Source organism: Paramormyrops kingsleyae, unplaced genomic scaffold (genome assembly GCF_048594095.1).
Source record: "Paramormyrops kingsleyae isolate MSU_618 unplaced genomic scaffold, PKINGS_0.4 ups91, whole genome shotgun sequence".
Classification (NCBI taxonomy): domain Eukaryota; kingdom Metazoa; phylum Chordata; class Actinopteri; order Osteoglossiformes; family Mormyridae; genus Paramormyrops; species Paramormyrops kingsleyae.
In genome coordinates, this window is record NW_027326029.1 from 78,384 (window position 1) to 90,673 (window position 12,290).

At 37.6% G+C, this 12,290-nt stretch overlaps 1 protein-coding gene across 25 annotated transcripts in view; it reads left to right on the forward strand.

The window, feature by feature from the left end:
• LOC140577531 (neurofascin-like) overlaps positions 1–11,909 on the forward strand; it is a 79,503-nt gene extending 67,594 nt beyond the window's left edge. For 12 of the 25 annotated variants that reach the window (XM_072708425.1, XM_072708430.1, XM_072708433.1 and 9 more), the window contains 4 exons: positions 335–484; positions 1,350–1,481; positions 2,061–2,130; positions 7,869–10,086. In XM_072708425.1, the coding sequence (XP_072564526.1) occupies positions 335–484; positions 1,350–1,481; positions 2,061–2,130; positions 7,869–8,097 (581 nt within the window). In that variant the 3' untranslated portion in view covers positions 8,098–10,086. The other 13 variants (XM_072708439.1, XM_072708441.1, XM_072708445.1 and 10 more) reach the window with 8 other exon arrangements.
• Positions 11,910–12,290: the final 381 nt, after the last annotated feature.

Consider the following 12,290-nt stretch of genomic DNA (forward strand, 5'->3'; position numbering starts at 1 on the left):
AAAAGTAGCTTTAGTGAATTCTCAGGAGAAGGATTTATATATTCAGAGAGTTTAAATGTAATGTCACCTTTTTCTGTTCTGTTTTCACTCAGCTTTGCAATTCCCATATTTTTTTCTCCTGAGAATTACCCATAAACAAATATTCTTAAAAGGCAAACTAAAATATTCTTAGAGTTCCAAAAAAGCTCCTAAAGCTAACATAGAGTTCTGAAAGCTAACTGGGGAGGGGCTGCATCACTTCAAGTGAGCTATTCATCTAGCACAAGCCCCATCTTTGTGTCCTTTCAGCAGGCCACTCCTACCCATGATGGGTACCTCTCTTGTGTCTTCCAAGGTAACGGGACTATGAAAAGTGTGCCAGTCAAACACCAGCCCCCCATAAAGCTTGCAGGTTTGATTGAGGGGGCCAGGTACCAGCTGCGGGTGTATTCCCACGAGCACCTTGGCATCAGCAGCGAGTACGTCGACTTTGAGACCAGTGCAGGTGAGGCAGTTCAAGGGCCAGCACAAGGCAGAAGTATAAGACTGGTAGTGTGGAGTATCCACACTTTTTCAACCTCAGCCCATAAATCAGGAGATATTGTTAACATGAATCAGTCTCTCAGCTGCAGTACATAATTTTTGTGCTCATTGTGTACATTCTTCTTGTGGTTAAAGATATAGATATGGTGTTCTTGAAAATTAAGCCTTAGATTAGGAAGCCCTGGTCTATCACTGCCCTATCACATCAAAAACTTATTTTTGAGCCATGAGAAAGATGTCAGTGTCAATATACTTTACATGAGTAAATATGGCAGTTTCAGTTCTCTACAGTTTTTGATGTTTCATGTGTTCTCTAGATATCTATTGTGGCTGCAGTATGGAAGAATTTTGCCTATGCTTTTCTACTTGTTGATTTGAATTATACTCATATATACTGGTGCCTTTAGAAAACAAGATCAATATTCATGGTTATCATGAATTTCATAATTATGAAGTTGCACATGTTATTGCAAATGGTATTTTGCTATATTGTATGTAAAAAAAACTATATAAGTTGATCATGAATCGTATTGTAGAGAAAAAGGTTGTTGAAGAACATCAAATACTTATATGGTCTGATAGTTCATAAAACAAAGTAGTTTTCAGTTACAGAGATGAAAAGATTAAGAGAAATGTGCAAATGATTCTTCGTAAAACTCATACATGAATTTGATTTGGGACTGGCCAGCTGTATTATTTTGTATTGTATTTTCTCTGTAGGTGACCTCAATGAATTTTTTCTCTTTCTTTCTTTCCCTTTGTACGTTCCACACCTCTTGTTTCCCTCCATGTGTTTTGTGTGTGTGTGCAACTGCGTCTTTGTTCAGCATACAGCAAGGACCAGATTGACATAGCAACACAGGGCTGGTTCATTGGGCTGATGTGTGCCATTGCACTGCTGGTGCTCATTCTACTCATAGTATGCTTCATCAAGAGGAGTCGTGGTGGAAAGTATCCAGGTAGGCTCACAATGAATTATACTGTAAGGGGGAGCAAGGCTCTCGTGAAAATTTGACCCTTGCGTTATCCATTTTGTATTGCCTTTATTTTTGCAGATAACAGGGACTGCATAAAAAATAACCATGTTCAGAAATCCAGGTGACATTTAACCAAATGCCTCAAAATGAACTGGTGTCTTGCCCACGGTATACCCTTTCCATCACAGGCTCCAGTTCAGGGTTGTCAAATTCCAGTCCAGGAGGGCCAGAGCTTTGCACATTTTTGAGTTTCCCTTCATTTGACAAACCTGATTTATCTTCTTACATTTCCTTGTGCTAATTACCACACAGCTCTTGAGCTGAATCACTTGTGGTAGAACAGGGAAAGAACTAAGCTACACAGGGTTCTGGCCCTCCAGGACTGGAGTTTGACACCCCTGTTCTAGATTAACACAATAGGAAATAAAAAGCTATTAAAAGTGACCAGATGATAAAAATGCTTTGAAGGACACTGGACGTGAAAGATGATCAACTGATACAACTGATGCACGCTTACCTGTTATCATTTAGAAGGGTACTAAGCAATTATGTGTTTTTTAGTGCGTGATAAGAAAGACCTTCCACTGGATGCAGTTGATCAGAAGGATCAAGATGGGTCATTTGACTACCGGTACGTCAATTTTATAATTATGTTTTATCATGACAACTAAACGTTGAACCAATGTCTATGGCGCAGCTTAACTTGTAAACTCTGAGGTGCTGGAGCTCAAAGACCATGATGATGTCATATATACAAATTATTCTTTAATAACAACAATGAGCTATTAACTACTTAAACGTAACAATGCAATTTTTTCTATCAAAAGCTGTTAGTTACATTTAGTTTCAATCTTTTCATCTGCTTTGCCCTTTTTTTTGCTCCTTTTTCTGGTGCTTCACATTAGCATTAGCATGTACAAATGCTACTCCTCTCCTCACTGTCTCTGCTTGTTCTTCTATCAGGTTTTTTGGTTCTTTCTGCTCTACTTTGTTGCTTTGTCAAAAATTTCAAGCCCATTTGCTGTAACAACCTACCATTTAACCTCATCTATTTTAGTGGCCAAAAAGTGGATTTTTCTATGCACGCATGGTGCAGTTTTTCCCTTTCACATCAGGTCAAACAAACTAAATATACTAATTTAGCTGGATGCATGTCAAAAATCATACAACATAAATGATTGTATAAATATGCATTTCTTTAGTTTAATTTGCATTTATTCCAAAGTTTAATTCAGATTAATTTTAAGTTTAACTATCTTGGGTGTAGCATTTGAGGTAGTGGAGCACATCAGAGAGGTGCTGGAGCGCAGACTGCTCTGAGATCCCAGAGCTGAGCTCCGTCAAGCTTTGTCACGAATTAAGCACTTTATATTTAAATTAAGCAAATTAAGCAGTTTACTACAGTTAGACAGTTATGTGTGCACGCGTGATAGAGGGTCCCGTACGGTGTCTTGCCTGCCTGGTGCCCAGGTAGGAGACCTTCCAGATCATGTGGACAAGTTTTTGGCCACAGCTGGGGTGGATCCAGTTGTTGTGGTGCATGTTGGCACCAACGACATAGGCAAGGGTAGAAGGGCTGTTCTGCAGGATAAATTTATGGAAGTCGCCAATAAGCTTAGAAGCAGAACGTCCATGGTGGTATTCTCTGAAATACTCCCTGTGCCACGCGCAAGTCAGGCTAAGTTAGCTGAGATAAGGAGATTAAATGCGTGGCTAAAAGGATGGTGCAGGAAAGAGGGGTTTAGGTTTATGGGGCACTGGAGGACCTTCTGGAACAGGTGGGACCTGTTCAAGCTGGATGGGTTGCATTTGAACCGGAGGGGAACCAGTGTGCTGGGAAGGCGTATTTGTAGAGTAGTTGAGGAATGTTTAAACTAGGGACTGGGGGGGCAGGGAGGTTAGTTAAGTATGTAACTGGGGGGAAACGGAAAGCCCCAAAAAATCATATAAGGGGGAACCATAATAGGCCTACCCTTTGTTGTCTGTATTTAAATGCCAGGAGTATTAGGAATAAAATTCATGATTTAGAGGCTCTTATCTCATCTGACTCTTATGATATTATAGCAATAACTGAAACGTGGTTGAGAGAAAAGGATGGACAAGAATATAATATGGATGGTTACACGTTGTTCCGTAAAGACCGTATAGGTAAGAAGGGAGGTGGTGTTGCAATATATGTGAAGGATAACTTGCAGGCAAGGGAGCTTACGGAAGCTATATGGGTAAAATTAGATGCTAAAAACTCAAATAACCTAATTGTTGGTGTTTGTTACAGAGCACCTAATGTAGCTGCCGAGGAAAGCAGATTGTTATACAGTGATATTAGGATTATGAGCAATAAAAATTATGTGGTAGTTATGGGTAATTTTAATCTACCGGGGATGCAGTGGGACATTGTTGCTGGCTTTTCTGAAAATGAACTTGAGATGGTGGAATTAGTACAGGATTGTTTTTTTACTCAGTTTGTTAACACCCCTACCAGGGGAGATGCCATTCTTGATCTTGTTTTCTCTAATAACCAGGACAGGATTGGTAAATTAGATGTTTTAGAACCACTTGACAGTAGCGATCATAACATGGTTAAATTTGAGGTTAAGTTTAGTGCCCGAGGAGCAAAGTCCAAATCAAAAATATATAATGTTAGGAAGGCTAACTTCAGTTGTATGAGATTAAAACTAGAAACTGTGAACTGGATGGAGTTAAATAACAAAACTGTTGAAGAGGCATGGGAATTTTTTAAAAGCACATTATTGCAAGTGCAAGAGGACTTCATACCTGTTTCCAGCAAGAATAAATTTAGGAAATTGCAACCTAGGAGGTTTACTTGGGAAATAAAGTATAAAGTAAGGAGGAAAAGGGCTTTGTTCCAGAAATGGAAAATAACTGATGATGACAGAATAAAGCAAGAGTATCTAAATCTACAGGCTGAGTTAAAAAATGACATTAGACGAGCTAAAAGGAATGTCGAAAGGAAGATCGCATTGGAGGCTAAGGATGACGTTAAAAGTTTCTTCCAGTATTTTAACTCTAAAAGAGCTCTAAAAGCTGAAATTACTAATCTGCAGGATCGTAAGGGTCTTATAATTGAAAACGACATTGATATAGTAAATGAGTTCAATGATAGTTTTGCACGGGTATTCACTGTTGAGGACACTAGTAACTTACCAGTTCTTATTACTAGTCCGGCATCGTCTATAACTAAAATATATATAACTGAAGCTGATGTTTTGCAAAGCCTAGCTAAGCTCAAAATAAATAAATCACAGGGCCCTGATGGCATCTTACCTATAGTGTTAAAAGAGATGAGGGATATTATTTGCCGACCCTTAACTTTACTGTTTCAAAAATCCTTATCTGAAGGTGTGGTACGTTCTGATTGGAAGCATGCCAGCATAACGCCCATTTTCAAAAAAGGGGATAGAAGTAATTTGTCAAACTATAGGCCAATCAGTCTAACTTGTATAACTGGTAAAGTTATGGAGGCTATAATCAAAGAGAAAATGGTAGATTACCTGGACTCAAATAACATTTTGAGGGATAGCCAGCATGGATTTAGGAGAGGTAGATCCTGTTTAACAAATCTGTTGGAGTTTTTTGAGGAAGCTACTCAGGAAGTTGATGATAAGAAGGCCTATGATGTCATCTACTTTGATTTCCAGAAGGCTTTTGATGTTGTCCCCCACAAGAGGCTCTTACTTAAACTCAAAGCGACAGGTATTTTAGGAACTGTAGCGACCTGGATTAATAACTGGTTAACAGATTGGAAGCAGCGAGTAGTTACAGTATAAGAGGCACAATGTCACAGTGGGCCTGCGTTCATAGTGGGGTACCGCAGGGTTCAATTTTAGGACCACTATTGTTCCTAATTTACATAAATGATATAGACATCAATATATACAGTAAACTGGTGAAATTTGCAGATGACACCAAGGTGGGTGGTGTAGCAGATACTGAACTAGCGGCTCAGCCACTACAGCGGGATCTTGATTTAATTAGTGACTGGGCCGATACCTGGCAGATGAAATTTAACATAGACAAATGTAAGGTACTCCATGTAGGGAGCAGAAATATAAAGTACAGGTATTTTATGGGACCTACTGAAATAAAGGTAGCTGATTATGAGAAAGACCTTGGTGTGTATGTTGATGCTTCCATGTCTCATTCTCGCCAGTGCGGGGAAGTAATAAAAAAAGCCAATAGGATATCTCCAGGTGTGTGGAGTTTAAGTCAAGGGAGGTAATGCTAAGATTATACAATTCCTTGGTGAGACCTCACCTAGAATATTGTGTGCAGGTTTGGTCACCATATCTTAAAAAAGACATTGCGGCCTTAGAAAAGGTGCAGCGTAGGGCCACAAGAATGATTCCTGGTCTTAGAGGAATGTCATACGAGGAAAGGTTAGTTGAGCTAAATCTGTTCAGCCTCAAGCAAAGGAGACTGAGGGGGGACATGATCCAGATCTATAAGATTCTAACAGGTTTTGATGCTGTTCAACCAAATAGTTACTTCAACATTAGTTCAAATACAAGAACTCGTAGCCATAGGTGGAAATTAGCGGGAGAACATTTAAAACTAGATTTAAGGAAGCACTTCTTTACACAGCGTGTAGTCAGAGTATGGAATAGTCTTCCTGATAATGTAGTGCAAGCTGAATCCTTGGGTTCCTTTAAATCAGAGCTAGATAAGATTTTAACAACTCTGAGCTATTAGTTAAGTTCTCCCCAAGCGAGCTCGATGGGCCGAATGGCCTCCTCTCGTTTGTATAGTTCTTATGTTCTTATGTTAATATTTACAGTACTTCTAGAAATTGTCCACGTTGGTGAGTGTGGGATGTGTATGGATTAGATGGCCAGATCAAATGACAGGGCTGTTCACGGAATACAATGCTGTTGTTTCCAACAGTACCAAACCTAGTCATTAATGCATTGAAGCTTGTTTTCAATCTATATTGTACGTATGACTTGTATCATGTTTATAAAACCAGAAGGTTTAACTTTGGTTTATGTGCACTTCAGATTTTAATCTACGTCTGAATACTTCAGTCAAAATATCCCCCACTACAATCAAAACATCGTTTTGAGTATAGAATTGCAAAAGGATTTTTCTGGTCCGGAGTCAAATTGCACAAATGCGTATTTAATGCTATTGAATATTAGTGGTTGTCATTGTAGAGCACTGATGGCAGAATATAATATGCTTTAAGGAGATGCCTCTGACACTGACATGCATACCTCTTCTGATTCACTCAAGTTATGTAATTCTTTAATTGCATACATACCTTCTCTTTCCACCATACCTTCACCCTATCTGGTCTAACATATGGAATGAGAGCAGGTTTTTGATTTTGACACATATGCTATCTCATGTCTATGAGTTATGTGTTATGTCTTATGAAGGGACTGAGGGTCGCTGTACCTTCCCTAATCTGAGAGGCTTATTTAATCTCAAATTCTAAAAAGTAAGGTATCCTTTCATTTTCAAGTGCTGGCTTGACAGGTATTTTAGTATATGTCCAATCTCAAAGTCAGACATTTTAGATAAAAAAGATATACAATTCCCAGTACATATACAACAATTTCTATATAAAAATGGATGTCTGACATATAGAGATGGATAAATGGGTGAATATGACAATAGATATAGGAAATATTGCGCAAGAAAGATAAAGCAATACTGATAAGAATAGAATAGGTATTGTTGCACAAATACACACAACAGAGGCCTTTTTTCACTTTACTTTAGTCTGTTACAGTGATTGGTGATCTTGTAGAAAGAAGGCAAACAGGCGGAAATATTTAAATCATTTCACACCCTTGAATGACAGCTCTGCCCTATGGATTCACAGAAACCCATTCTTTACAATGGTAGTTTGTGGTGTTTTGCTGAATAATTAATGTTTATTAATGTACTAACAGTGATACTTCAAATGGAAATCCTTTGATGGTAGAATAAACTTGTTTTTGTGAGGTTATTCTGACTTTGATGTATTAAATGTTATTTTTTAGGCATGTTTTAAGAACTTTCTTCACTTCATTACTGTATAATTTGTTTCAGAAGGGATTTTTAAAGTTTTTGGTCCCTAAAGTTTTTGATGTCTAAAAACTAGTATATGAAGAAGCAGAACAAATATAAATGTATTTTGAGCAAACATACGCTTGTTTTTCTGACAAATAATAAGAAATCCAGATGTTACAGTGTAATACATTGTGTGTGTGGCTTTGTGTGTGTGGTTTCCATTCTGTTACCAACAAGCTATCATTGAAGAGGCCACAAAACCTCTTGTGGACACGTACTGTACTTTCTATAGTCATATGATTGTATGTGGCATGGGAATCCTATTGATTCTGACTCCACTCCTGTCTTTTGTAGCAGTGATGAGGACAATAAGCCACTGCAGGGCAGCCAGACCTCCTTGGATGGCAATGTAAAGGAGAGCGATGACAGCCTGGTTGACTATGGTGATGGAGGAAATGGTCAATTCAATGAAGACGGTTCCTTTATTGGCCAGTACACCGTAAAGAAGGACAAAGAAGAAACAGAGGGAAATGAAAGCTCTGAGGCCACTTCACCTGTCAATGCCATCTACTCGCTGGCATAGCCCATGCCCTAAGAGAGCCTGAGGAGGACAGAGGGTATCACACACACGTACACATACATACACATAGACACACACTATACATGGGGGAAAAAGGAAGTCTCAAAGGCCTAAAGTAATGCACTGCCCTTCAGTTTAAAAAGGGTGAAGCTAGGAAATACGAGTGTGCCGGGTCATAATTTTGGCCCTGAACTGCCTCGCCATAAGGATGATTTTGGATGAAGAGTTGTATAAGTCAACCTATGCTCTGCTTACGGTACCAGAGACCTCAATTTGCTGTATGGGGAAAGTTAAAAGAATGGAGGGAAAGAGACAACATTGAAATTTTAAAGGATTTTGTGAGGTTTTACTCATTTAATATTATTTCTTTATTTAAGGATTTAACCCCACCCCTTCTGTCAAAAGATGGTATATCAAGGAGAATGGCACACCTGTTACATATCAACTAAGGGATGAGCCAATGAATTACCAGGACATTTAACATGAGTTTATCATATTGATATATTCACGATGAAATATCTTGCTTCCTGGTTGATACATATATATGTCAGTATATGCTGTTAACAAAGATGGCACACCTGTTAGTGCCCAACAAAGCTATGCACTCTGTATTTTCATCATATAGTCCACGTAAGCTGACTTTCAAAAACAAACTTCCTTCTTGTAATCACATAATGGTACCCCAAGACGACATTACTGTAACATTACCCCCTGTCCCACTTAACCAGAGAAATTTGGGGTTAATTCAAATGGCTACAGATTATAGATTCAGATATTAGTATATATGACTTCAAGGAAACAAAGATGTATTGTACTTCCAAGGGCTTATCAAGTATAATGTGTGTGTGTGTGTGTGTCTGGCTGTCTGTCTGTCTGCCTGCCTGCCTGCCTGTGTCTGTGTTAGCAGAAGATGCACCTAAAGATTTTTTCCTGAATGTTCACTGCTAGGTTATCTGCTCAGATTATTTTGAAGAGTGAGTTGGGGTAGCTGTTGAACACAAGTTTTGATTGTATGTGACATGGTTTCCAGCTCAATACTTGACTGCTTTAGTCTGAAATCACAATAGTTGGTCTAAAAGAATTTAGGTGCAGAGATACTGATTGGAAAACTGATGGTCGGCTCTTTTTATAATCAATGTAATTTTGTATGATTGATGGGAATCGGTGTTTAATCAAAACCCTGAACAGGTCCAGCTCTGTGGAGTATTGCTTCCTGAAGAGCTGACTGCTGTGTATGAGTATGACCAGAAACGGTTGTGATATGGACACAACATTTGTGAATATTTTGTCCCCAGTAACAGCAGGTGCCAACAAAACAGGAAAGATTGTCAAGATCAACACAGTAGACGGGCTTATTTTATGACTGGACCAGATCCATCTGAACATACTTGGTGACTCTGTTTGAAGCATGATCTCCCCACTGCCCAGCAGACATGCCACTGTAAAACAGGCACTGCTCAAAAGAGTTTAACCCAATTTTTTCCCCACTTTATTTTCCTGCACTATAAATAGCTACCTAGTCACATATTGATATTTAGGAGCAAAGAAAAGTACTTAGTGTATGTAGAAATTGTACCTTTATTCAATACCATGGCCATAATCTGTTGACTTGATTAATGAGTTTTTATTTTTTTTGCATTACCCCAAGTTTTATTTTACCTCAACAATTATTGATGACCTCTTGGGGGGGAAACAGTGAAAGCTGTAAAAAAAAAAAAAAAAAAAAAAAAAAAAAAAAAAATCAGATATTTTGAGGTAATAAACTTTTACACTGTAAAGTGATAATATAAAAGTTTGTATGTATGTTTGTGTGATGTTGCTCTTCATTATTATTATTATTGGTATAATAATAATATTATTGTTATCATTGCTATAATAGTAATAGTAATAATAATAATAATTATTATTAATAATAATAATGAATTAGTTTGTTTATTTATCTATCCATCCATTTATCCATCCATCCACCCATTTTCTATACCTTCTTCTTTTGTTCAGGATGGCTGGGGTCCAGAGGCTATCCGGGAAGCTACAGGCACAAGGCAGGGAAAAACCCAGGATGGGGCGCTGGTTCATCACACATTATTATTATTATTATTATTATTATTATTACTATTATTATTATTAGTAGTAGTAGTAGTGGTGGTGGTAATAATAATTATTATTATTATGAGTATTATTATTATTACTCATTTCTGTGTGGTATGACACAAAAGAAAGTTGTTCATATTTATGTATTGTTATGAATCAACCCTGGAGATGTGCTCTGTTTTATGTTCACAACAAATTCTTTTATTTTTTAAGCAACTGTTTAAACTAATTCATGAGCATCATTCTATGTTTACTTGGAATTCATATGTGACAAATCCGATTAGCTAACTATTTCTGTCAAGTGCTTTGATTTTTTTTCCTGCTCTCAACTTTTCTTTATGATTTGCATCCAAGCTGCAGGATTATTTCTTTGTTGTAAAGGGAAAATATAGTCAGAATATTATTCACAAATACAAAAAATAAAAGAAAAATAGGCTACTATGCCTAATTTGGTTTTTACATGGCCAGCCTATCCTGGATGTTAGCATTTTGAAAGTTCTTCATAACTCTGTCAATGACTAAGTTTGTTATCCTATACCTCAAAGAAATATACTCTGGGCCCTTTAGGGAATTTTGCCACTTGAGCCTGTCTGAGGCCTCCAGATTGTGACTGCCATGCACCAGCCAGCTCAGCAGATTTCCTGGACATTTCTGGAATGATTTGGTGCAATGCTGCAGTTGATGCCTTCAGTGGAAGAGTAAGCATAGCAACTCTGTGTCACCCGTAACAACCTACAGCATTAAGGGATGATTTCAGCTTTCAGCTATGTTTTCCCGAAACCTGTAACCCCCCTCTCCTTTTCAATGTCCTCCAGGTTTTTTCCTCTATATTGATCCCAAAGGTTGCCTTGTTCATGCAAAAATATATGTATTAATATGCTGATCCATCCTTCTTCTAACTGCTTATTTTGATCAGGGTTGCAGAGTAATATTCCGATGCTTATTTTTATGTATTTTCTCAATGAATCCCTGTGTACGCTTATTTGCTAAAAAGAGAAAATATACACAAAGATTGTTTATAATGTACGCATAATCTACACTGTGTGCTTAAATCCAACATGAAATGATTTTTTTATTTTGGAAAAAGTTAAATCAAGGTCATGTTCATACAACCCAGCAGTAATATGGGTGTGCTACAGAACAGGAATTCAAATACAGATGAATGCTACTGGATACATATCATATGTTGCATTAAGTCTTGATATTATTATTATTATTATTATCATCACCAGAGGTGGACATTTCGGGTCTAGAAAGTTTCTACCAACTAGTTGAGTATCGGAGTCAGTCACAGAGTACTGGTTGAAACTGGTTGAGTGAAACATAATCTTGGTCTGGATTTTTACTTTCTTGAACTGAAATGTCCGCCTCTGATTATCACTAGATAGTGGTGCGTGATTATACATATATGTGTATACACACACATACGTGTGTGTGTGTGTGCGTGTGTTTGTGTGTGTATGTATAAAATCTGTGTGGGTGGTATATTTCCTGTTTGGGGATTATTTTATTATTTTTTTTATTGTACATTTACAAACTTCTAACTGTATCTAAACAGCTTAGTGAGAACTGCTTCTAGAAGCAAATGTGTTTTTAAGGTACATCTGATTCAAACAGAAAGCAAAAGCAGCATATTAACATATTTATTATGTATGCGTGTATGATGAGATGCAGCACATGCTAAAGAAGACTTTCTTTATAGTAAAGTCATTTCATTTTCTCTACGAAGTGATCTGTCATTTGTGTTCTGAGACATTCTAAAGAATGTTCTTGATCCACATTTTTTGTTATTGTATATTGAATACATTTTGCACACCATTGTTAAACACAAAAACAGCCTTTATACAGTGAGTTACAGATTGATATTACAGATTTACCAGAAATAATTCAGGTGTTAATCACTTCCATAGCCACAGGTGTATAAAATCAAGCACCTAGACATGGAGACAGCTTCTACAAACATTTGCGAAAGAATGGGTCACTCTCAGCAAGCAAGCATGGTACCGTGATAGGATGCCGCCTCTGCAAAAAGTCCATTCATGAAATTTCCTTGCTACTACATATTCCATGGTCGACTGGTAGTGGTATTATAACATAATGGAAGC